The sequence below is a fragment of the Penicillium paradoxum genome (assembly GCF_028828445.1).
Source record: "Penicillium paradoxum strain IBT 22861 chromosome Unknown utg000004l_segment0_segment0, whole genome shotgun sequence".
NCBI classification, from domain to species: domain Eukaryota; kingdom Fungi; phylum Ascomycota; class Eurotiomycetes; order Eurotiales; family Aspergillaceae; genus Penicillium; species Penicillium paradoxum.
The window spans coordinates 1,188,398-1,212,646 of NW_026643182.1; the positions used below are offsets into that span (position 1 = coordinate 1,188,398).

The window sequence follows — 24,249 nt, forward strand, 5'->3', positions numbered from 1 at the left end:
AAGCAGCATCAAGTCACAATAGCTTAGAATAACCAGAGCCTCTTCCAAGAGACGTTTGATTTGGTGAAAATATCCCCATCAAGGTAGAAATGAAGTCATCTGTGGAAGATCTCTCCTCATGCACCCAATGACCAAGAGACTCGAAGAGACCAAGACTTGGGGAATATTGCTTGCCTGAGGTAAAACGACCATATACCTATGGAAACTTGTCAATCAGTAAGATGGATGCGAGAAATATGCTTATGTTACCATCTAGTGTCAGCAGGTTCACTTCATTAAATCATAGGTTATGGACCACTTCTTCAGATAGTCGAAGCAACTTTTGACTCTCATGAGCCTCCAGGCGCAAAGGAACCAAGCTATCAAATTTGATGTCCAAAGGGAGTAGCAGTCACCGACAAAATGTTTGTTTGCCTCCCCAACTGATCATTGATCTAACTGCCTTTCTCCTTAAGTCGTTCAATCCAATATCCCACCATTTCAGCCTTCCTGCTCTCACCCCCATGCGTCAACAATACACCGACAGATCTCCGCATACGCGTCAATTCCCAATATGACATCGACCGAGAAGACCCCGGCTTCATATATCGGCACAAAGCTCAGGGGGATGGATAACTATCGTCCATGGCTTCACCAGCTCAAACTTGATCTTTCCGCCAGCGACCCCAAATACTGGCCAATTCTCATGGGAGTCGACGAGTATCCAACTGAGCCACAATATCATCGCTACACCCACGAGCAGGCCATTGCCACTATTGCCTGTTCAGAGCACATTCAATGCGAACAAGTCACCAGCGAACAAGTAGAGAACTTGCTCGAACAAGCCACCCAGGAAAACAAGCTTCTTTCCTCCGAATACAACGCCCGGGTTAGAGAATGGGAGCAACTCAACTATCAAGTCCGCTCGAGGTTTGGATCGACTCTGGGGATTGTCCCGGCCTCCCATATCAAAGGCGTATTTGGCGCCCGCGCTGCCTTCCTGGTCATCGAATACCTTTATGCAGATCGCGTTGCTTGGATGGGAACGTTCTAGGCGTACCTGCGTGAACAAGCCTTGCTCGATGCATGTCGCTCTGATCTTGCCTAATATCGATCACGGAGTATTGTGTTGAGAGATGGGATGGCTCGATCATCTCTAGACCGGGAATATGGATGATAATGATATCAAGAAGTAGTGTATTGCATATTTCGTTTTATGTCTAACGCCCTTGAGTCAAGACAGCCGTGGTTTGGAGAATTGTGCTGATTTGTTGGACTTGTAAGATTCGAAGAAATGTCGCGAAGTCAGTCTGTCACTATGGTTAGGCAACCCGCTAGAGAGAGTTATCTCTTCCAAATAGTTGCTGTCCACTTCTTCGTTCATTTTGGTGGAGAGGCCCGCGCTGATTGCGTGTCCGCCATAACAATTGACTCCCAAGACGATAGGAACTACGAGTGCCGATGGTGGCTCGGCTGTCGTCAATTTGTGCTTTTCCTTATGTCAAAACACAGTTGCGAGCTGGTAAGCTAAATGTGGGTTGATCTCAGAGGACTACTGACGGCGTTTGTAGACTCCGGGGCAGACGCGTTTGACAGTTTCGGGGGACCCTTCGGAGCTTCGAACTCGCATGCATACTATTGGGATGAATATCAGACGACTGGCCCATACTGCTCTCCTTAGTGAGCTTGCACTCCCACAATTTGTCAGTTCCAAGGTCAATGAAGGACCACAAGCGTTGGATCATCTACGGGTCTGGTTTCGTGTTTCCGACATCTCCACCCAAAGGAATCCAGAGCCTTGGCCCCCAAATAGCCATATAGATCAGGCCTCACCGACCATCCGTGCGCTTGGTAGCCTTCGCCTACTGCCCCAAAGACCTTGATACTTGCTGTCTGTGACCGAAGCACGGATAGACAACGCACGGATAGCCGCGTCTCTGCGGGAATAATTCTCCAATTGAAGTCAATGGCACTGCGTCGGAGAGAGCAGCTTCCGCATCTCGAGCCAATCACTGCTTCTTGGCACCTTGGTCTTGTTGCTGACTTGGTACTTCCTTCGCTGTATCGGCCAATCAACATGTGCTCTTAACGTTGGAACATAGTCGACCACTCGCCTCGTCGGATCTTTGGGAAAGGCCCCAATGAGGATCGATTTGAGATGTATAGAGTATTTAGGTAATATCTAGGTACCTAAGCAAGCACAAGATCGACTGGCGTTGGTCTATTTTTATGCTGCGCGTAGCCTGTTCGCTTTACCTAAGGTATGGGCTATGGACTGTGATTGGCCTCTTCCAAGGTTGTGTATCGACCCCTCTTTTTAGTGGGCGAGGCTCTGGGATGGTCACTGTCCATTGGGCTCTATTTTAAGGACGAGATCTTCCTCCGGGCCAACCCAAATCACCCCATATACTATCCAAAAGCAGCTATATACTTGACATTTCTGTCAAACGTCGAGACACAAGATATAAAGGTACCCAGATCCAGATTAGGGTTGAGCAATCTCTGGTGAAAATAATTCTCGCACTATTCGTCCCGAGTTGCTCAATATACGGCAATTGCAAGATCACCATGCCTTCTAACAAAGACCGGATTTATGTTGGTCTCCATGCACGAGGAGGTAAAGCCACCATGCCGGGCAAGGAAGACACGTGAGACATTCCCCAAGGTCTGGTATCTTGGAGCAAGCAGCAAGATTAATACTATATCCTGACTAGATACCATTGGTCCCTGATGGTAGGGCCAAAAGCTGAGACTGAGAATAACACGGGTTTTCGCTATCACGCAAAAGAGACCTTTAAGCCGGGAGGAGGCTCCGAATGGCACTTTGAAGAGCTCGAGTGTCCTCTTGATACCTCTGGGATGCTGCTTGTTCGGATCTTGATCGGGAAGGTAGTGAATGGATACCAGACAGCCGAGATTCTGCGTAATACGCCTGTCCGACAAGGTCGACCTGGGTGGAATTGTGTTGCGTGGGTGAAGGAGGCGCTGGAAACTCTCGATGTCGACGATAAAGCTCTAGGCACGCGAGTCCTTGAATGGAGCAAAGTGCGAGATGAGGCAATGGATTATTGTCACTTAAAGAGAGAGCAACATCGTTTCGATGGACAGGGGATCTTCGATATGAGAAGACCCCCAACTTATAACCTATTGGAACAACGAGAGATTATCCTATAAGCTCTCAGGTCAGAATCAATATCTTCTGACCGATCAGGACTCAATCAGTGAACCTCGGTTGTAGACGTGTCACTCTTGAGATGAATTAGTTTTAATTTTAGAACCCTGTCAAACAGATTCTATATGATCAACTCTCTGTCCCATTTTACCAAATAAGCCAATACTGACAATGCAACCCTGTACGGAGTGAGTAGGTTCAGCTCACACACGAGAAGAATCTGTTGCACTGATATGAAACTTGGTTCTGGGTCGGAACCAATAATGAGGCTGTTCAACGAGGAATATGCTGCTAGCGACCGGTTCGGTGGTGCTACCTGAGCCGCCAGCGATTTCTATGATAGTGTTCGTTTCCCACTTTTAGCGCGGGCTTACTGTTGACGCTATAACGGGACTGATGAGGAGTGTCTGCAGGTACAAGTGGCCCCCCTTTCATTGCAGGATACCGTGAAATCTGCTGCCGTCTGATTTTGTTTCGTTCTAGAAAGGGTCGGATTGTAGACTGGAAGCAAGCCCAATCGTATCGTGTCAGCTTTCTGTTACCAACATGTTGCTTGTCTGTGTAATGGCACAAGCATCGTTGAGTGGGATAGAGTGTGGAATGAAGCAATGGGTTATTGCCAACGGAAGAAAGACCAACACCATTTTGAGGGACGGGGCAACTTTGATATGAGAAACGCTCCAACTTATGACTTATTGGAGCAGCGAGAGATTATTGCATGATTTATCAAGGCAGCACAATTGGACCATCTCAGAAGCGTCTCTGACGGATCTTTTCCATTGCCAGCTCCTCAGGCATTGGTTGTAGAAACCTATCAATCTCATTGATCCAAAATGAATTTTGCGGATTGACTTGACAGGCTGTCGTGTATTCCCAATACGAGGGATACCAACCAGCAGTTTCCCAATCAATAATCCCGACAATGGTATCCCCACGAGCAAGAATGTTGAGACTGCTTAAATCGCCATGAGTGAATTTCATTGGCCATGAGTTGTTTTGTCGTTTGATAAGGTCCTGAACATCTGGGTCGAGCCTGGAATCGAATTCCATACCTCCGCGCAAATGTCGATGAAAGTCTTGGATGGTAGCAAATGGGCCAAACCGCATGAATGGACCTCCAATACGGCAGTCAAAAAGCGATCTGCCGTCAACAGAGGCAACTGTATTTGCTGGTGGCTGAAGCTCCCGCATCTCCATGATCATTTCTTTTAACTGCGAAAGAAGTCTCGTCTGTGAATCTGCACTCCGTCTCACCCATCCATTGCCAATTATATCTCCTTCAATCCTTTCCATCACAATGTATGTGCAGCCGGAATGAACGAACGCACATAGAACTTTGGGCACCGGGATGGAGGTGTTTTCCGAGATAAATAGCATTGCTGATGCTTCTGATAGATCTATGCGGCTCCCATATTTGACACATATCCTATTTGTCAACATGACAACGTTGCCATGCCTCAGTCGAAAGCGTCCAAGAATTTTGATAGCCAGGAGTGTCGCGAAACGATTAAACGTAGCGTCATTGATTGGCTTCGAGGCGCTCAGTGAGACGAGTGGTGGTGGAGAGGGGAGATCATTGCGACGTGAAAGCATTTTGACTACATATGCCCCTTATTTATGTACATGGTAGGTTGTATGGTTCACTGGACGAGAAAGAGGAAAGATGATACAATCATCTATCTACAGAGCACGTGGCTGCCGCGTGATCTGCGACGGCAACATCTGTTTTGGTGCTCGCGCCTCGTTGCTTCTCCCTAGTAAATTGAGCACGATATTCTATTCTATGCCATGATATATGCATCTGTCGAGAGCCACTTTTCGGGCAAATTCCTAATCTCCATGCAGATTCACCCTTCAATATCTCAGCGAAACCGCCATCTCAGCCATAGATGACTCGGAGTGCGGTTGAATAGCTTGTATGAGATTCAAGATACGTGCGTTGGGTCTTAACCACGAGAAAGAGCTTCTTGGAGCCGGTTGCCTCTGCTACTCTGGTGACCCTCGCAAAAGCAGGCTGGAGCTGCCGCCTATCACTGAGCGTTTAGCAAGCCGCCAACCATACCTAAATGTAGGCACCCATCAAGTTTCCTTGCCAGGTGACAGCACTGAGAAGTCCAGTGAAGCTGACTCCCACCACCGGCCATCATATGTATGTCATCTTAAACACAAGCCTACATCATCATAACCCAGGTACATGCACCTGGGGTACTTCATATATCGAAATCCCCATCTACAAGTAACATATACTCTACGACGGGAACGATTGGCTTCATGCAAGGACCTATACGCAGAATAAAGAATAGACAGTTGGAGGCGTGCCATGGGAGTTTCCCAACCATATACTCGCAGTTATGTAGACTTCGTTAAGCTACGATGAAGTCCTCGGGAGACGAAAGCGATCAGGAAATCAACAATCATTGTGACGTCAACAATATCAAGTTACATAGTTCCAAGAAACTTGGTCAATCTATCTAGACCTAAACTCTTAAGTTCTTCAAAAGAACAGTGCAGATCGCTCATGACCAGCTCGGAACTATCACACCATATTCGAATCCAAGGTATACAGCAACACAATGTCAAGCTGTGGAAAGAGCTCCTGCAGCGATCCCAGCGCAACCCCAGGTGATCCGCGGACGACGAAGAGTCGAGTTCTCGAGACCGGTGCCTCAATGGTGCAAGACTTCACGCCTGTGAAACAAATCTGCGCCCATCTCAATGCGTTCCACGTCTACGCCAACGACCCAACTCGATGCATCGAAGCTAATCACTATTGCACGCATTTGACAGAGGGTATGTGATAACAGTCAGGCCTCCATCGCAATAACCGAACAATCCAGGACTGAACAATAATATCTATCCCAGATGTCCGTCAATGCCTTATCTATGATTCGCCAAAGGCAACCGCCCGTCTCATCGGCGTGGAATACATGGTCTCACCGCGCGTCTTCAAGACGCTTTCTTCGGAGGAGCGCAAGCTCTGGCATACGCACGAGTACGAGATCAAGAGCGGCATGCTGATCATGCCAGCACCGGTTGGTATGCCGAATGCTGCGTGGGAGGTTGCCGAAACGGCAGAGATGCATGATCTCGCGCCTGTCTATGGAAAGATCTATCATTTCTGGCAGGTCGATCGGGGAGATCCTGTGCCTCTTGGTCAGCCGCAGCTTATGGGCAGCTTTCTATCAGATGAGAGAGTGAAATTGGCGCATCCTGGAGGGTTGGATGCGTTGCTAAAGGATCGGGATGAGAGGTTTGGAGTGGATCATCGGCAGAAGGCGAAGAAGAGGGAGAATATCGAGCCAGTGGAAAAACATCCGGGTATGTATTGTCGTGCTTCTTGCTGGTTAAGCCGTACTTGGATATCGGACTGACTTTGATGTTAGACGCTGATGCGATGTGGACCAAGACTGTCTGATACATCATGGGAATTTGAGTGAATTTGTTACGAGAAAAGACTTCGGAAAGAATAATGATCGATGGGAAATAATAATAGATTGTCTAATTGAGATGTCTCCTCACTATGCATGCCTCAAGAACCCAGTCCCATAATTAAATGGGGTCAAGATTGAGGCACACTGGAGGACAACCTAACAGAAGATAGGCTGGTTATTTTCATCTTGCTTCATTGTCCACACGTGCTCGTCCTGGTTATGTATTTCGGCGACGGCAAGCTCTAGCATTTGGAGAAGCGAATATCCCGAATGGGATGGGGGGAAGGGGAAGGGGATTGGGGTAGTATGTAAAAGATATCGACTGCCGAAGCATCTCTCATCATTAGAGAGATGCTCGAAACAATCGAGGTATCAGTGGAATTCCATGCAGAATCTTCTCAGCCCAGTGCCCACGAGACATTGATGGGTAGCTGGTATGACTGGAAAGATACTGTATGTCATATTCCAATATGAGAAAACCTATCGAGCGCTGGTTCAAGACACAGGACAGTTTGATAGGTCGGCTGATGATGAGAGAAAAGGAGAAGATGCGGAGCAAAAAAACGAAATTTAAAGACAACGTGGGTCACATGACCGTCACCGAACCACCGCGGAATTGTTGATCAAGCTCGATCTAATGCAGCCCATATTTCTAATTCACCACAGATGGAGCGCTTATTTCGATCTACGCTAAAGTTCGCCAATGTGCGAACTATCGGCCGGCTCGCACTCAATGGCGCCGGCACGTTCTGCGCCTGCGCACTGATCTGGGAGCACCTGATAACCATCCAGCTCAGCGCGGGCCCGTCGATGTACCCTACCTTCGATGTCCGAGGCGATTGGCTCATGATCTCGCGATTACACCGCAATGGAAAGGGGATCGAGGTCGGCGATGTCGTGCGATTTGGCCATCCCAACTTTCGGGGTGTGAACGTTGCCAAACGGGTGGTGGGAATGCCTGGGGATTTTGTCTGTCAGGATTCGCCGCTGAGTATGGATATTGGCAAGGATGGGAACATGATACAGGTGAGCGGCGTGTCTTGGTTTCCAATTGATTTAATCGCTGACTTGCGGCATTTGTACAGGTCCCCGAAGGCCATGTGTTTTTGGCTGGCGACAACCTTCCCTGGTCTAGGGATTCGAGAAACTACGGCCCAGTACCCATGGGTCTCATTAATGGAAAGATAATCGCGAGGGTATGGCCACCGTCGAAAATGGAGTGGGTGCGTAATCCATTGCAACCGGCGCAATTGGATGAGAGCATTTGAGAATTATATCATGTATATCACACCGAGGAGCATTGATTCTTGTTAATGGATGCACTCGGGTCCGTTCTGTTTAAGCATACGCATGGAGTTCGGTTGAAAGGGATTAAATCAGTGTGCATATTCATACATATTCAAATTGTACAATACATATCTAAACTCAAATGGCTTGGAGATGAAACAGGGTAGACGAAAACAAGATCAGCGGAAGGAAGAGGGGTTACGTCTCTTATATGGCAGAGGCTCGACTCTCTTGCGACGCAGCTCCACATTGGCACCATCGAATCCAATCTCCTTCATGACCTCCAGGGTCGTGTCGTCCCACTGGGTACGGAACAAGTGCGCACCGATGGCCTTCAGGCGGTAACGGGATTGAAGGCTGCGAAGAAGAGTGGTGTCGCGGCTGGTCTCCTTAGCCTTGACAGCGGCAAAGTCAAGAGGCTGAGAGTCCTTCTGCTCCATGATGAAGAGAGAAAGACGGTGGTAGGGACTTCCCTTCTGAGCAACAGGTGGTAGCCAAGGGAGGACAACCTGGGAATCTTCCAAAAGCTGGGCGAGATCGACCTTGGTGGATGTAGCCGAAATGGGCACGTTGACGGCCAGGAAGTGTGTCTTATAATCGAAGCTGTTGGTCTCAACGTTCGGGACATCGGGATCGACAACTGCAATGGTGACGAGCTTTTCACCACCTTCGAACATTTGGATGTCGAGTTTAGGGGCGCTTGTGCTGAGTTTCGCTTCGACGTATTCACCCGCTTGAACCTGTCGCTTGCCGAAGTACATCTTTGTCTCCACGACGGGATCGCAGTGAGGCAGGACATCCGGGATCACGTTCATCTGTGTGATACGCTGGACCAGAATCTTGCGGCGGTACTCGCGCCATTTGCGGTCGGCCAAAAAGCGGTAGATGGGCTTGGACATGTCACCTATAATGATAAAGAATGAGCAATTAGCCTTGGCCTAACCCGTGCGACTGCATCGAAGATAGTTACCTTCATTATCTTCAAACTTGCGCTTCACCAGGGGGTCGTTAATATCGGCAAGAATCTTGAGACGCTCGAGGTGTAATTGCATCGCAGTAACGCGGGACTTCTTGGCCTTTTCTCCTCCGGCTTCTTCGACGGACAGAGCCTCCTGTCTGGCAAGGCGCTGTCTCATCGTCTCAATCTCCTTCAATTTTTCTTCACGATCCGCGAGCAAAACCTTCCGAGCTTCTTGGAAACATTGGTAAGGCAATTGCTCGAAGGGAATGTTGTCGGAACCCTGGAGCGCGGCACGGCGACGACGAGATCCGATAGGAGTGGTTCCCTGTCGCAGCAAACGTCTTTCAAGACGAGGACTCGTCACGAGGGATGGATCGGGGGCCTTGTGGAAAGGTTGACTCGGGGTTTCAGCTTCGGCCTCTCGAACGTTGGCGGTCGACTGGAAGGCTCGCGTCTGAAGCTGGACTCCAGCCACGCCTCTAGAGTAGGTGTTGCGCAGACATTGGAGCAGGGGCTTTGAAGCCCGCTCACAGTGGGCCATGATTTGAGGAATTGAGGGTTTTGATGGGGTTGCCCTTGAGGATCGGATGTTGTTGTCTTTCCGGGGGAACTTTTTCTGTTCGGCCGCCAAGGTTCTGCTAGCACCCACCGCCCGGGATCAACTTTTGCTCGTCCATTCACAACTCCAGACATCACCAACTTATACGTCGATCACACAGTGGCTTTCACAATGCCTGGAAACGACGTTCTACGGTCCCTGAGGCTGCTGTCACGCAGCTCAGGCGGACTCCTCTCCGGCCCGAAGCAAGTGACGGTTAGTGCTTTCCATGTGTTCCTCCAGATTCGATTCCAGGGCACAGTCACTGATTCAGATCAACAGCAACGATGCCTGACACGCTCAATGGCAACCGAAGCCCAGACACAACCATCAGTGGCGACTCAAAATGCTATCCCAGCCGAACGCGCAGAACGTCCAGGTGGCCAAACCCCTGTTCAAGTCATGACCTACCGGTGGCCTGACCTGAAGCCCGAACGCCTGTTCCACTACTCCCGGAGGCTCCTTCAAATGCCCGTTCGTCACGATATCCTCCACCGCGCAGTAGTTTACGAAGGTGATTCGACCCGACAAGGTTCCGCCAGCACCAAGTGGAGGGACGATGTGCACGGTAGTCACAGGAAGCTATATGCGCAAAAGGGCTCTGGTCGTGCGCGTGCGGGTGATAAGATGTCACCAGTCCGACGAGGTGGTGGTGTTGCCCACGGACCTCATCCCCGTGATTTCTCGACCGATTTGCCACGAAAGATCTATGATCAAGCCTGGCGCATTGCCCTCAGCCACCGTCTTGCCCGTGGTGAATTGATTGTCCTCGATAACAGCATTGAAATCGCCGAAGAAGCGACTCCGTTCTTTGTCAAGAACCTCGTTGAGGCTCACGGCTGGTACGGAAAGGGCCGGTCCACATTCATTACGCTCCAGCCCAACGACAAGTTCTCTGATGCCGTCGAAAAGTTCAGCAAACACGCACGAACTATCTGCCTCGAGGACTTGGATGTGAAGAATCTTTTGGAGACCGGGCGATTGGTTATTGAGAAGAATGCACTCCACAGGATCTTGCTTTCGCATTCGACAGATTTGTCGAAGATGGACACCCTCTTTTCGCCTTCGGCGGACGGAAGCAAGGTGTACCCCCTTAACGTTAGCCGGATGAAGTCTGCACGTCTGGTTTAATCGCGGCACTTTTATTTTTACTTTCTTGTTTTGCATTATCTAGCTGTGTACAAATAGATCTATACTCCAAACGTTATCCACCTCCCAGAGTCAGAGTTGCTAGATATTGTAATATTTTATACGTTATTCATGTTCAAACACATTCAAACTATTGAACCTTATTAAAATTTAATGTCGTAAAAGACCGAGATTGACCAGGGTGCTGTCAATCGTTCCGACGTGGTGTCGGTTATGGGCGGAGAGATGGCCCTCGGAGCGGAGAGAAAATCCAGCGAAAAAACTCCCGAGGTCAAAGGAAAGCGGAGAACATCTGACTGTCAACACATCATAACCCCCTCCTGGTTCTCGTCATATTCCAGTTGTCATGTTACTTCGGCAATTCAATCGTTTCCCCTCGCCGAGCTGGATCTCGCGCGTTCCATCCGCAATGCCTCTACGCGCCAAGGTGACCAACCCTGCTTTCAAGGCCACAGCTATGGTATACACTCTATCTCGGAGAGAAGCCCGACATTTCATGCTTATTCGTCTTAGATGTCGACTTCACCGGATATTCCCAAAGAGCTCCCAGGCGATGAGCCCGACGATGTTCTGTTTAACTCGATCTACGGCCTCCGCAGCGTTGAGCTCAACCGCCCCAAAAAGCTCAATTCCCTGAACGGCTCGATGGCTCGCAAGATTCTTCCCCGGTTGAAGGTTAGAATGAACACCCGGAAGTTTAGGAAGATACAGTACTAAGCGTTGGATGAATAGGAGTGGGAGAAGTCTCATCTTGCGAACATGATCCTCATTTCCGGAGCTGGCACCAAGGCTCTCTGCGCAGGAGGCGATATTGCCGCCCTGGCATTGCAGAACGAAACTGGAAAGAAAGGACAAAAGGCCTCCACAGAATTCTTTGGACTCGAATACCGTCTCGACCACCTGATCGCTACATACTCGAAGCCCGTTATCTCATTTATGGATGGAATCACCATGGGTGGTGGTGTCGGCCTCAGCATGCACGCCCCGTTCCGAATTGCGACTGAACGTACCGTCTTCGCTATGCCCGAGACTACTATTGGCTTCTTCCCCGACGTTGGCGGCTCGTTCTTCTTGCCGCGTCTCGACGGTGAGACCGGCACATACCTCGCTCTGACCTCGGAGCGCCTCAAGGGTGTTCAGGCTTTGTATGCCGGTATTGCTACGCACTATCTGCACTCCAGTGTTCTGAGCAACGTCGCCCAGCGTCTTTCGGAGTTGACTTTCCCCGACCACGTCGAGCTTCCCGAGCGATTGGAGATTGTGAACAAGACCATGGCTGAGTTCTCTGTCGGTCTTCCTCCGCTTGAGGAGGAGCCTATGCTCATGGCTGGCAGCCTGCGCACTGCGATCGACCGCTGCTTCGGTTTCAACACCGTGGAGGAGATCGTCGAGGCTCTGGAGAAGGAGACTGAGCACAAGGAGTGGGCACAGAAGACATTGGAGACCCTGTTAAGCCGCTCCCCGACCTCTTTGAAGGTGACCCTGCGCCAGCTGCGTCTCGGCAAGAAGTGGGGAATTTCTGAGGCTTTCCAGCGTGAGCACGAGATCGCGGCCAACTTCATGCGCCACCCCGATTTCGTCGAGGGTGTCAAGGCCCGTCTGATGTCCAAGCCTGCTCGCCAGGCTAACTGGAAGCCCGCCACCCTCAAGGAAGTCTCCAAGAAGACCGTGGAAAACTTCTTCAAGATTCCCGAAGGCGAGTCCCGTCTTCCCCTTCTTAGCAAGAGCGATTACCACAACTACCCCCACGCCCACTTCGCCCTTCCCTCCGAGAAGGAGATTGAGCAGGTTGTGCGTGAAGGCCACGCATCGCGGAGACCCGTGATCGACCACTTCCTCCAGAAATACGCCCACCGCGAGGGTGTGCGCCGAAAGGTCGTTGAGGTCATTGCCCGACGGACGACAACATCTTCTCCCGAAGGACTCAAGTGGATTTAAAGAGGGAGAGCGTCATCGTCTATAGCTTGTAATTTTTTTATTGTCCTGGTGTATTAGAATTTATTGGGAATTGGGCCCATATACCACATACCATTTACTGCATTTCTCAAGATTTGCCATTGATCACTCTCAACTCCTTATAGATGAGTCCTGACAATTCCACAACCCTCTATTAGAGTCTAGAGCGAATTGTTGAACAAAGTAAGCAAATAACAACCTCAATCGACCCCAACACCATCTAATCCCGATCCACAAGGGTCCTCAGCCGACCCGGCACATCGCAGATCCGTCAATTCCCAACTTACCGACTGCCAAAACCATGGCCATTTGATCAAACCCTGGCAATTCAGTTGTAAATATTCTACGGGTCTTCCAAATGGCGCCCGAAAGCGGGCCTCTAGAGCCCAGCCAATGCTCATCGGAAAGTATCAATGCCTCCAACGCTCTTTCGCCGACCCCCACAGACGATGCTCCAGGGTACAACAATACCCCGGCACCAGAGGCCCGTTCAGTACTAACACGTCTGTACATTTCCCACGCCCTCTCAGCATGGAACTCCCGGATGTTCGAATTCGGCGCCGTGCTGTTCCTAGCTTCAATCTTCCCCGGCACACTGCTGTATGCTTCGATATACGCTCTAGTGCGGGCGTTTTCAACAGTCGTACTCTCATCCTGGTTAGGTGCACAGGTTGATCGATCTGATCGGCTCGTGGCTTTGAGGCACTCCATTGGTAGGTTTGCGACTATATATCGTTCGGAGTCAGTTGCTAACGGGAGGATCAGTGTGGCAAAGAGTCCCAGTCGCGGTGTCTTGCTTGTGCTTTGTGGCTACTCTATCTATTGAGTCATGGCCTGTTACTGTTCTTCTGTTTGTTATACAAGGCTTGCTGGCTTGTATAGAGAAGTTGGCTGCCACGGCTAATGTAGTGGCGGTGGAACGAGACTGGGTATGTATGGAAGATTGTAGTCGGGCTATCTACTCGGTATATGGAGAGATCTTGCTGATAATTTGAAACTAGGCAATCGTGATATCGGACAGCATCAATGTTCCTCGACAAGGTGAGAGAGCTGGAGCAGTTCTAATCACGGCAAGATCTAACTCCAAGAACTTCAGATTTGAACGCCTCCATGCGACGAATTGATCTCTTCTGCAAACTCATCGCCCCAGTATTCATCTCCTTGGTCGACAGCCTATCAACCCAATACGCCATCTGGACAGTATTCGGCCTCAACACCGCATCCGTGGTAGTCGAATACATGGCCATTGCTCAAGTCTACCAATCAGTCCCAGCCTTGACCAAAGCACCCCAAACCCTTCCACCAGCAGAACACGACACCAATGAAGAAAATGATTCTCACCAAAATACATCCACTGGATCAATCCACTTCTTGCAAGAATCACTGTCCCCCTGGAAAGAATACATATCCAGTTCGGTCTTCCTCGCATCGTTCGCCCTAAGCCTGCTATACCTAACAGTCCTGTCCTTCGGCGCAACAATGACCACATACCTCCTCCACACAGGCTTTTCCTCGTTGCAGGTCAGCTACATGCGTATCGGCTCCGTAGCAGCCGAACTCTCCGGTACATGGACCGCGCCCATAATCATGAACCGGATCGGACCGATTCGATCCGGTCTCTGGTTCCTGAACTGGCAATTCGTATGTGTGGCAGGCGCAGCAGCCGCTTTCGTCACTTGGGACTCGAGCTCGCGATTGGTGGCGGGTACGTTGATTGCGGGCGTTGCTATGAGTCGTATTGGACTTTGGGGATTCGACTTGTCCGTTCAATTTCTTGTGCAGGAGGTAAGGAATTCTCCTCGGAATATTTTGCTTTTGTATACGTACTGAACCTATGCGCAGAATATCCAGGAAGGTGCTCGCGCCCGCTTTTCCGCAACCGAAATGGCCTTGCAGAATGCTTTTGAGATGCTTTCGTTTGCGTCGACTATTGCTTTCCCGTTGCCGGGGCAGTTTCGATATCCGGTTCTGATTAGTTCCGGTGCTGTGACTGTGGCTGCTGTTTGCTTTGCTGCGTATGTGCGCAAGGAGCGAGGACATCTTCTCCATCGATCGCGGTGTTTGGGTGGAGATAAGGTATTGTACAGAGCGATTGGGTCGGAATCTGTCTAGAAATGTCTGTCACTTATTATCTTTAGGGAATATATATGCATTCAGTGGCTGGTTTCCCCGCAATGGCGCCGGCTGTCGGGGGTTCGATGGCGAGCTCGTCGGTTTTCACCGAAGTCCTCGTATTTCTCAGCTTTAAACAGAGATTAATGGAGAGCTATATGTATTGAATAAATTTGCATAAGAACATTGGAACATTGTTGATAACAGAATACCTTCTGGTTTGAGTATGATCTACGATATGGGCCTAGACTAGACGTCTGGATATTGCCTCAACTGCCCTTTTGCCCATATAACCGCCTGACTACGATGTTATAATTTTTACTAAAAGACACCCAAGTTAATAAGGTCTTTGTATCGCTTCGTCTCACACGGTTCAAATAGAAGTTGACATCCAGCTGATCGGCAGACGACTAACTACATCCATGCTATAAGAATGCCATATCAAAGCTTATTAACCCTGCAACGAGCTATATAAACAACCAAACCAATCTATATAGAATCAACCCACAGTCACCGGCGACCCAGATCGACTCTTCAACCCCCCCTCCTCCTTCTCCTCCAACTTCCTCCTCACAAACGCCTCCATCCCCTCCCTCTCTTCAACACTCAACAGCGCAACCCGATCCTCCAACTCTCCCTCCCCAAAAAACCTCCGATCAATCCTCTCCCAGTATATAATATCAAAAGCCCAACTTCTCCTCGCCGCATAACTAACCCAAAACCCTCCACTATCCCAACTCTCCCGCATATACCCAGAAAGCTGATCCTCCTCCCGAATAATCCCCTTCCGAACCTCCTCCTCCTCACGCACCCGCATCTCCTGCAGAAACACCTCCAACCGCACCTCATAAGCCCGCTCCCAGTCATCAAGCCCCTGCTCCCAATACTCCGGCCGCTCAAGCAACAACCAGCACGGCGGACTATATACAAACTCCGCCGGAGCCGCATAAGCAAACTCCCAATCAATCACGCCGACAATACCATACCCGCAGTTTGAATCAGCCAGCACATTCGCCGGCCGCAGATCATCACAAAACAGCCTAAACGGACCATCAGGGTACCGACAAAGCCGACCCTCCCGCGCAAGTCTGCGGAACAGACAGCGCGCGATGTACTTCATCCTGCAGTCCTCTGCATCTTCGATTGCATCGTTCCGCTGCGACGAAAGATGCGTCATATGCAGTTCTGCCAGAGCGAGGAAGTACTCCGTTCCGCTATCGAAGGGCGTCTGTGGGAGATCCTCCGGCTGTACGCCACCGACTTGCACAAGTTCGTTCATATTAATGCTCAACGGACGATGCCTGACGTCCCACTTCTCCTGGAATGATATACACCCGATGCGGGGGAATGTGTGTTTCGCAACTTGCAGGAGTAATCCTGCCATTTCGCTATACACGGAGCGCAGTCTGTGCACGCTGATATTCGGGTCTAGGACTGGACGGTCTTCGTCCGGGAGACCCGGAGTGATTAGTGCATCGACTAGATCGGCGTTGTTGTCGATATGTTCCATGATGATGAATGGGCCTAGACACTGCGGACTGTCGTCTGTCATGCCGTGGTGGAGGATGCGCGGGATGCGGATGGTTGAGTGCTGAGAGAGGAAGGTCATGACGGAGACTTCGCGTTGGACTTTTTCTTCTGGGAAGACTGAGTAGCCTGGGATTGGGAAGCGGATGATGGAGGAGGAGTGGTCGGTGAATTGGAGGCGGATGACCATGTTGAAGGCGCCTTTTTGGGGAGGGAAGAGTTTGGCTGCTGGGACGTTTTGGTGGTGGATTATTAGGTCGGTGATTTTTCTCATCGCCTGTTGGTTGAATAGAGATGCTTTCCAGTTTGCTAGTTGGTCGTCGCAACGGTCCCAGGCTACTTCGTCGAAGAACATGAGCTTGCCTTTCATGATCGGCGTAGGGATGGGCTTGGATCAGGCTGCAAGATGAGAAGGGGGTTTTGTCTGTCTTCTCTGATCAGGATATATATGAAGTGCCTTACCCCGCGGTTACTCAAGAGTCACGGCGGATTGCATGTTCTGAAACAAAGCCTGACGGGTTGATTTAAAGGATAAGCTCATTAGCGTGGTGAGAGGCGCTGATTGAGAAAAAAAAGCCATTCAAAATAATCGGAGATTTTTCTATCTGGGTCTGTTGAGACTATATGGAGGTATCATAACGCACATGCAGATTTATCCTTTCTCATACCATTCCTAGCCCTCGACGCTCAGAAAGGCTTCACTGTCCGTTGAAATCTCGGCGGTTGACGAGAGAACTTCCCCGGCTGATCCCTAGCCCCGTCTGTCCAGTAATCAAACTCCATCCACGCCTTCTCCGGCATCTGCGCTTCAGTCGCCTCCAAGAATTCCCCAAGACTAGGACACAGCGGGACAAGACCCGTCTCAAGGACATACTGATCCCAGAGCTTGAGGAGCTGCTTCAGCTTCTCCGGCTCGGCATCTGACAGATCATGGATCTCGCCGGATCTCGCGCAAGATTGTATAACTGCCATTGCTCCGGGCCCTTGGGCTTAGGAATAAAGACGATCCTCCAGTCCGCACAGCGTAGCGCAGCCTGCCCACACGTCTCCCAGCCCCGGATGAAATCAACCGGGTGCATCCGCTGCACCTCGCCAACTGCCCAGGGGTGGAAGCTACGTCCACGCATTTCGACAATCTCGCAGCCCTGGTACGTAGGCGCTGGATGGTTAGTACCTGCCATATCTAAGATAGATGGTGCCAGATCCATGACTGTGGCGAACTGATCGGTGATACCGCCCTTGGCGGCAACATTTAACGGATTGATGTTGAGATTTGTAGGGAAGCGGCATGTGAAAAGAACGCTGACGCCACCCTCAGTACTCTGTAGTGCAAGCCCTGTAAGGACGTGAAGGCGCGGTAGCCGCCTGTGCCCAGCGCGGGCCGTACCAGATGAACGAATTACCGTTTCCAAGGTTTTCGATGCTGTTATCGTAGTATTTCTGCAGATGAGGCGTGACGCCGTTCGTGCCCATCGGATAAGCCTCGTAGATGGTGCCTTCTGCGCCGTTGCGCTATACTCCTCCCACGGCTTGACCTCGGCCTGCACGGGATGTGGCTCGACGTCGTCGCGCACCATTCCCAGTTCCTTCAAGTGCCGCAGCCGTTTCTGGCGTAGCACATCTGGGCCTTCGTCGTATACACCGTGGTAGTGGTCGATATACTCGCGCGGTGCCTGCAATGGCCAATGCGGCGCTGTGAAGGGAAGGTACCCGAAGAAGGGACGGTCGCCCCTGCCATCGGAGCCTCCACTACCGCCAGTCTCTTTCCACTCTTTAAGATAATCCAGCATTTATCGCTGTAGTCATCAGATGAGAACCATCCCTCGGGAAGGTGACGCACATACTCGCCATCCTCCATATGCAGAGCAATATAGCTCGCGTTGATGAAAATAGGGATCGAATACTTATCTTTCAGCTCTGGCTCAAAAGCATAGTGATTTGAGCAGGCAAGTGAGCAAACGAGCGCTCAAAGCCACGCTTGTGCGGGGAGCGCTCTGGCGTTAGACCCAAGCGCCACTTGCCCGACATCATGGTATGGTATCCTCCATCGCGCAGCACCTCGGGGAGTGCAACGACGCGCTCGTTGAGGAATTCCTCGTATCCGGGCGTACCGCGCTGAGGTGCGGTGCTCATGACTGAGCCCTTAGGATCGTTCTGGCCAGAGATTTTGGTCTATTCGATTAGGTGGCGGCGGAGGGGAGATCTGTAAATCGGAGTCCCTCTTTAGCAATCTGCTCGATGTTAGGCGTGCGGATTTCGCCGCCAAAGCAGCCTACCTCTGAGAAGCCCAGGTCATCGGCGACAATGCCGAGGAAATTGGGACGTTTGGCTGCCATTGTCAAGGAAAGGAGTATAGATCAGGCCGAGGAGAGGTAGGGTAAACAGCGAGAGAGGAAAAGAAGAAAGCGATGAGAAGTCATGAGGGGCACATCAATGGTTGTATCAAGCAAAATTACTCAAATCCTTGCAGCCAGCAACCTTCAACCTGCAAGCAGTATCCGAACACACCCATCGATAGTCCTCCGTATGGAATATGAAATGTCTCGTCAGTCGGCCATCGGCTCCAAAATGCGGGAAAGCTCAGGCCCCACATCTGATCACCGTTTTGGGAAAAAAGAGGGGCGCGAGACCCCGTTGATGGGCTTGGCATCAATTCAGTGAGAAACGAGAATGTACCCAAGTATGGAGTATCCAACACAGTGTACACAGTGCACAGTGACATGGTGCCATTCCTCCACTGCAATTGCTCACGTCGGCAATCAGCAGTCCATGACATAATCCATCCCATTCCGGATAGCTACGGGAGCTGATTGAGGGTCCGAATTGGCATAGGCTGCTTATTGCTGGTGGGTTATTTTTGGCACAGCAGTCGACGGGTTCGACGGCGCTGGCGTATTTCGGGCCTCGGGTTTTCCAGCTGCTGGTTGGTGGTGGGGATCGGACGCTTCTTCTGACAGGCATCATTAGTGCGATCAAGGTTGTTGCTTGTCTGACCTTTGTCTTATTTTTGTCAGATCGCTTTGGTCGACGGCCATTGTTGGGTGGTGGTGTGGCCTTTATGGCAGTCTGTATGATTGCCACCGCGGCGGTTGTAAAGAGTTATCCACAACCTTTCGACGGGACAGTTACGTCTTCGGGGATCGCGACGGTGGCTCTGATACATCTCGATATCATACAACTTCAGCTGGGGCCCATTTCCGCGGCCGTACACAAGTGAGATCTTCCCTACACGCATTCGAGAGCCCGGTGTTGCGTTTGGCGTTGGGTCGCAGTGGTTTTCAATTTTTTCTGGAGTTTCCTCAACGCCATATATTCAACAGAGCCTTGGATGGGGCACATTCTTGCTGTTCGGGCTGCTGGATGTGATCGTGGGTTTCACTTACTTCTGTCTGAAGGAGACGGCTGGAAAGTCTCTAGAGGAGATCAATGGAATGTTCCATGGAGTCGATCCGGATGCTGAGCATGGGTGGAAGGATACTAGCTTCGATGAGCATGACGCATCAAGCGTGCCTGTCTATGATGAGAGGTATCCCGCTGTAGACAAAATATAAAAACAGCACGTTGATAGAAACAAATGCATTTCCATCTGAGGTCATGTTATTCATAGAAGATACACCGTCACCAAACCGAATGCCCATTTCGACAGCGGTCTCCTAGCTAGTCACCGTCGAGGCAGCTAGAAATGGAAAACAAAAACGACAGTATCAAGTATCACAAAAGAACAGCTTGTTCCGTTTACTCAAGTCGAGGGAATCAAAACGCCAGACACCCTCCAGTTCCCACTGGATCGCAATTTAACAGAACCGAGGTGATCAAAAATCCACATTCAACGCCAGGCTGACAGACCTGCTGCCCATTACCTCCACATGAAAACAAAAAGGTCGTTTCGTATCACATAACATCAGCCCTCCTTGCCCCTCACACATTGATCAGATCATCGAAGGAGGTATCCTCTGCTGAAAACGAATAAGATCCCTCCGAGACCAGCGAAGCCTCCGACTCGCGACGCATCTGTTGTTCAAACGCCTCCGCAGCCGCGGCAGCAGCCGGCTCAAGCTGCAGAGGATCATCGAAGCCAAAAGACAAGGATGCCGGCGCCGTGGCAGAAGACACCGGCACAGCTGCAGCCGCGGTAACCGGCACCGGGGTGGATTCCAACGGAGAGACCGAGGGGTTATCGGGAATTGCGACAGGTGACGGCGGCGGCATCGCAGTCTGATTCTGAGATCCATCCTTGTCGGTAATCCGTTTGACCATCTGCGCAAGATGCAGTTTAATAGGCTCATCGCCACACTGAGCATGTTTCAAGACCTCGTTTTTCAAGCCCAGGACTTCCGAGCGCAAACGCGAAATCTCCGCCATCAGCTGTTCCTTTTTGTCGGACTGCTCTTTGTAATCAAACTCCAGCTTCTGGGTGTGTTCTTTCTTTTTCTGGCGACACTTGCTGGCGGCAAGACGATTTCGCTCGAGGAACTTGGCACGCTTGGCGCGCTCGTGCGGCGCTTCGTCGAGATCCGGGCTGAGACTGGCAGCAGCGGTCTTGTATTCGCGCACACGTCGGCGTTTGCTCGCACTTTCCATCATGTCTAGCCCCGAAAGGTCGCGGCCTGGGTCGTCATACGGGGGCGGGGTTGGTTGGCCATTGCGGACTTGGGCGTTCTTTAGGTCCCGCTCGAGTGCGGAATTGGCAAATGCTGCCGAATCGGCTTTGTCCCAACCTGTGGCCATCGGTGACACCGGGCTCAGCCCCCAGAGCTGATCGTCGTCTGGAACGGGAAGGCCCAGAAAATCCCCGGAGAAAGAAGTTGTAAATGGCGAGGGACCGAGGTTGATATCAGTTGCAAGCCCAGGAGGTAGCCCCGATGATAGCCCCGATGGCATTGCAGATTTGAGGTTGGTAGACATGTCAGGTGTAAAGGGCAAAGACTGTGGAAGCTTTGAAGAAAGTTATTTCCGGTTCCTTTAAAACAAATAGCAAGCACACAAGCACACTAAGAAAGCTAAGACCTGATTGCTCTTGCCCTAATAACCCTAAACAGAGTCTCGGGCGTCAAGACTTAAGATTCACAGACCGGAGAGTGGTCAGTTTGGACTCAATAAGAAGAGATCCACGGTCGTCTGGCCGGTGCCTGAAGAAGGTGTAGGTCCAGGTGCGGTCGACCTGGTTGGAGCCACGGTCGGACAAGACTTCCTGCGGTCCAGCAGATCCGGGCGAATGGCACAGATGAGGAGGATTTTGGTGTCACCATGGAAAAGGGAAAAGATTACCTCGCCAAAAGCAGGTGAAAGAGGGCAGAGGGTGAAAGAATGGTAAAAGAATGTTGGATTTTATAGACTCCTCCCTTCCAGGCCCATCCAGACCCTGACAAGAACGGTAAGAGATGATACAGAAACAACAAACGAACGGTATCCAACAGGAGTCAAAGCCGTCAGCAACAAAACAGGGTTGGCCTGGTGGAGAAATCCCGTTCGACCTGGAAGTATACAGCTTTTCTAGAATAGTCCAATCAGAAACCGTGCGACCTGCCAGGTTTCTCCCTATGAAACACCCCATTCTACTCCTTGCTCAGTACGTATCGTCCACTTGTCCAGTGTCGCAGCTGTCGGTGCACAAAATGCCAGTTGTTGAGTAACAGCCCCGCCACGCGTTGATCATTGATCTCCTGCTCCACTTTGCCCGTCCCATCTTGGTTCTCTTGCCCCCTGGACCCGAGGAGGAGCGGTCCAAACGCCCGAGCCAAATCATGGAAGTTCGGGTTCGACAGTGGCTCACGGAGCTCCATCCCGGATTCCTGGCCCTGGACCTGGCCCTCGACCTGGCCCTCGGACTCATGCACCAGTAAGGAAAGCAGGCCGAATACTGCACAGATAAGATCGCGCTGCATCTCAGTTGCCAATGCAATAAGCGCCAGGCAGATAAGCTGCACCCGCGCTGCAGTGGTTGGGCTTGCCTCCGAGATACAATCCGGCACACGGAGCAGATGCGATTGATTGGGAATCGAGTGGAAGTACATGGCCCTGAAGATCTGGTAGAGCCGGACACTCCCGAGGATCCCGTTTGGAAGGCCCGCCAACAATGCTTTCAATGCCCAGGCCACACTTAGTACCGGTGCTGCGTCCTCACTGAGTGTAGGCATCGCAACCACACGCATAGTGAAGGCAATTTTGGCCTCATCTTTCTCCGCTGTAAGTACCTGGTCAGCAAAATGGTCGTACATGCGAACAGCCGCTCTCAGGTCCCCAGGCTGTAAGAATAAATCGGGAGTGTTCAGACCTGCAGAACCCGGAGTCAGTGGAGTCATACTATAGAAAGAGGTAATCACAGACCATATTTGTGCAGAAACATTAGTGTCGCTACAATACACGCAGGCAGCTGCACTGGACAAGGAGCTAGATCCACAAGCATGAGATAGCCATGTCCTCCAAGACGAGCCAAAGTCTCGACCGATCGTCCTTGCAATGAAGTCATTGCACTAGAACCAGGACGGTGAAGATTCGCGAACGTCTTTATCCGTCGCAACTTAGGAGTTGGTGCCAAAGGTGCTGTATCGGTTGCCAAATTGGATGATCGCACCTTGCGAACTTTGCCCAAAAATTTAAACCCGCGACGACTTGTATCTTCCTCCTCTGGGGCTGGACTGCTTGCTGCTGGAAATCGTTTAGTGATAATTCATGCACGGGCAGCCGAGCACTTACGTGGGCTAACTGCAGCATCCTCGACTGGAATGGAAATTTGAATACCAAATTGAACTGCCATCCGATTGAAAGCCATGATAGCCTTGGGCGCATCAAGTGTGCTGCTCCAACTTACTCGACTTTTTTGACTGCTGGTTGAGTCTGTTTTCTGGTCGTTCGAAGTCTGGCTTTGGATTGGTTCAATGACCGGCTCGATTGCATCGACATCAATCTCGGGAATGGGCTCTAGCGTCCCTTCAGAAGTTCTCGACTCATCTCGGCTCGTGCCTGCACTGTGTCTTGAAGACCCAGGCCTTGTTGATTGGATGTCGGTGGCTTTTCCATCTGAGAACGGATCCGAACCCTCTGGGACACGGCGGCGTTCTTCGGGCCCATACAGCATCAGTCCTGGCCAACCCCACTCATCCCAGGGTTCTGGAATCGGCATCGAAATATGTTGAGAACTATCTCGGCAGACAGTATCCTCGGTCTGGCTGGAGTCCTGGGAATGAGTCGTCTGACCGCTGGTCTTCCGCCTCTCTTTCGGGTCATTGAACCTGACAGACTTGCCAGCTGTGTTAGAACCTGTCGCGGCTTCAGGTTCGAAAGGGTTGGAGCTCAATGGTTTGGCAGTCGGTCTTCCTTTGCGGGTATCACGCTGCTCGGTTTGACCCTGTGGTTCCGCGATGGGCTCATCATCCTGGGATGAGCTGCCACGAAAACGAGCCACCATTTTCTTCAATCGTTTGGTGCCATTTTTGGATCGGGACAGGTCAACAGTCTCTTCGGCAGGCTGAGCATTGGACTCGCCTTTGCCGGCATTGTTATCGGGGGATGCTACTGCAGCCGAAGAAGTAGGCTTTACTCGAGTCCCGCCAGATTCCGATGTAGCTGGACGCTGCTCATCATCTGTGACCTCCTGTGAAGTGGCTCCTGCCTGGGGCTTCACTGGATCTCCCTCAGACGAACGATGCCTCCGTGGCCATATAGAACGAGACGAAGCAAGATTGGGGGTGTCTGATTTGGACCGGAATACAGTTCTGAAACGCCGCATGGTTTCTTTTAGATAATGAATACGAGAGGAAAAGGTGTAGATGAAGTAAGGAATGGGGATAACGGGGGTTCTGGTTTAGACAGGCCTCGTTCTGGAGGAAAGAACCGAGTGACAGGAAGCTACGTGTGGCCTCCAACAGCAAACAATCAGGAAATGCTTCAAATTGGATTCAAATCTTCCAAGTCTATTTCTGTGGGCAATAAAAACAAAAAAGAAGAGCACCGATTTTAGAAACCATATCATTACCTCTGTACATTCGTAAAACCCAAAATGAAAATAATAACCCAGGAACTATCGCCTCGCCGGGCCAACGTGTTCCCAGGTAGTTCATGTGTTATCTCCGTTTTT

At 50.9% G+C, this 24,249-nt stretch overlaps 13 protein-coding genes across 13 annotated transcripts; 6 read left to right on the top strand and 7 right to left on the bottom strand.

Moving 5' to 3' along the window:
* Window positions 1-553: 553 nt before the first annotated feature.
* N7457_004175 (uncharacterized protein) lies at window positions 554-1,033 on the top strand (the record flags this gene model as incomplete). Its single annotated transcript, XM_057175220.1, has 1 exon — window positions 554-1,033. One exon carries the CDS (start codon window positions 554-556, stop codon window positions 1,031-1,033), a length of 480 nt encoding a protein of 159 aa, XP_057032267.1.
* Window positions 1,034-2,547: 1,514 nt separating this feature from the next.
* On the top strand, window positions 2,548-3,153 carry N7457_004176 (uncharacterized protein; the record flags this gene model as incomplete). The annotated part of the gene is made up of 2 exons (XM_057175221.1): window positions 2,548-2,627; window positions 2,694-3,153. 2 exons carry the CDS (start codon window positions 2,548-2,550, stop codon window positions 3,151-3,153), a joined length of 540 nt encoding a protein of 179 aa, XP_057032268.1.
* Window positions 3,154-3,901: 748 nt separating this feature from the next.
* Window positions 3,902-4,744, bottom strand: N7457_004177 (uncharacterized protein; the record flags this gene model as incomplete). Its single annotated transcript, XM_057175222.1, has 1 exon — window positions 3,902-4,744. The coding sequence occupies one exon, from the start codon at window positions 4,742-4,744 to the stop codon at window positions 3,902-3,904; it is 843 nt and encodes a 280-aa protein (XP_057032269.1).
* Window positions 4,745-5,724: 980 nt separating this feature from the next.
* On the top strand, window positions 5,725-7,850 carry N7457_004178 (Peptidase S26A signal peptidase I; the record flags this gene model as incomplete). Its single annotated transcript, XM_057175223.1, has 4 exons — window positions 5,725-5,941; window positions 6,014-6,469; window positions 7,226-7,608; window positions 7,668-7,850. The coding sequence occupies 4 exons, from the start codon at window positions 5,725-5,727 to the stop codon at window positions 7,848-7,850; spliced, it is 1,239 nt and encodes a 412-aa protein (XP_057032270.1).
* Window positions 7,851-8,048: 198 nt separating this feature from the next.
* Window positions 8,049-9,371, bottom strand: N7457_004179 (mitochondrial 54S ribosomal protein mL38; the record flags this gene model as incomplete). The annotated part of the gene is made up of 2 exons (XM_057175224.1): window positions 8,049-8,773; window positions 8,840-9,371. 2 exons carry the CDS (start codon window positions 9,369-9,371, stop codon window positions 8,049-8,051), a joined length of 1,257 nt encoding a protein of 418 aa, XP_057032271.1.
* Window positions 9,372-9,560: 189 nt separating this feature from the next.
* On the top strand, window positions 9,561-10,559 carry N7457_004180 (mitochondrial 54S ribosomal protein uL4m; the record flags this gene model as incomplete). Its single annotated transcript, XM_057175225.1, has 1 exon — window positions 9,561-10,559. The coding sequence occupies one exon, from the start codon at window positions 9,561-9,563 to the stop codon at window positions 10,557-10,559; it is 999 nt and encodes a 332-aa protein (XP_057032272.1).
* A 427-nt stretch (window positions 10,560-10,986) lies between these two features.
* N7457_004181 (mitochondrial 37S ribosomal protein mS47) lies at window positions 10,987-12,515 on the top strand (the record flags this gene model as incomplete). Its single annotated transcript, XM_057175226.1, has 3 exons — window positions 10,987-11,037; window positions 11,091-11,252; window positions 11,310-12,515. 3 exons carry the CDS (start codon window positions 10,987-10,989, stop codon window positions 12,513-12,515), a joined length of 1,419 nt encoding a protein of 472 aa, XP_057032273.1.
* Window positions 12,516-12,891: 376 nt separating this feature from the next.
* On the top strand, window positions 12,892-14,645 carry N7457_004182 (putative iron-regulated transporter; the record flags this gene model as incomplete). The annotated part of the gene is made up of 5 exons (XM_057175227.1): window positions 12,892-13,246; window positions 13,299-13,462; window positions 13,535-13,574; window positions 13,630-14,318; window positions 14,376-14,645. 5 exons carry the CDS (start codon window positions 12,892-12,894, stop codon window positions 14,643-14,645), a joined length of 1,518 nt encoding a protein of 505 aa, XP_057032274.1.
* Window positions 14,646-15,144: 499 nt separating this feature from the next.
* N7457_004183 (phosphotransferase family protein) lies at window positions 15,145-16,542 on the bottom strand (the record flags this gene model as incomplete). Its single annotated transcript, XM_057175228.1, has 1 exon — window positions 15,145-16,542. The coding sequence occupies one exon, from the start codon at window positions 16,540-16,542 to the stop codon at window positions 15,145-15,147; it is 1,398 nt and encodes a 465-aa protein (XP_057032275.1).
* Window positions 16,543-16,859: 317 nt separating this feature from the next.
* N7457_004184 (uncharacterized protein) lies at window positions 16,860-17,962 on the bottom strand (the record flags this gene model as incomplete). The annotated part of the gene is made up of 2 exons (XM_057175229.1): window positions 16,860-17,155; window positions 17,215-17,962. The coding sequence occupies 2 exons, from the start codon at window positions 17,960-17,962 to the stop codon at window positions 16,860-16,862; spliced, it is 1,044 nt and encodes a 347-aa protein (XP_057032276.1).
* Window positions 17,963-18,083: 121 nt separating this feature from the next.
* On the bottom strand, window positions 18,084-18,508 carry N7457_004185 (uncharacterized protein; the record flags this gene model as incomplete). The annotated part of the gene is made up of 2 exons (XM_057175230.1): window positions 18,084-18,344; window positions 18,449-18,508. 2 exons carry the CDS (start codon window positions 18,506-18,508, stop codon window positions 18,084-18,086), a joined length of 321 nt encoding a protein of 106 aa, XP_057032277.1.
* Window positions 18,509-20,090: 1,582 nt separating this feature from the next.
* atfB (bZIP transcription factor atfB) lies at window positions 20,091-21,077 on the bottom strand (the record flags this gene model as incomplete). The annotated part of the gene is made up of 1 exon (XM_057175231.1): window positions 20,091-21,077. The coding sequence occupies one exon, from the start codon at window positions 21,075-21,077 to the stop codon at window positions 20,091-20,093; it is 987 nt and encodes a 328-aa protein (XP_057032278.1).
* Window positions 21,078-21,727: 650 nt separating this feature from the next.
* Window positions 21,728-23,901, bottom strand: N7457_004187 (uncharacterized protein; the record flags this gene model as incomplete). Its single annotated transcript, XM_057175232.1, has 3 exons — window positions 21,728-22,446; window positions 22,500-22,820; window positions 22,869-23,901. 3 exons carry the CDS (start codon window positions 23,899-23,901, stop codon window positions 21,728-21,730), a joined length of 2,073 nt encoding a protein of 690 aa, XP_057032279.1.
* Between the last annotated feature and the right edge of the window lie 348 nt (window positions 23,902-24,249).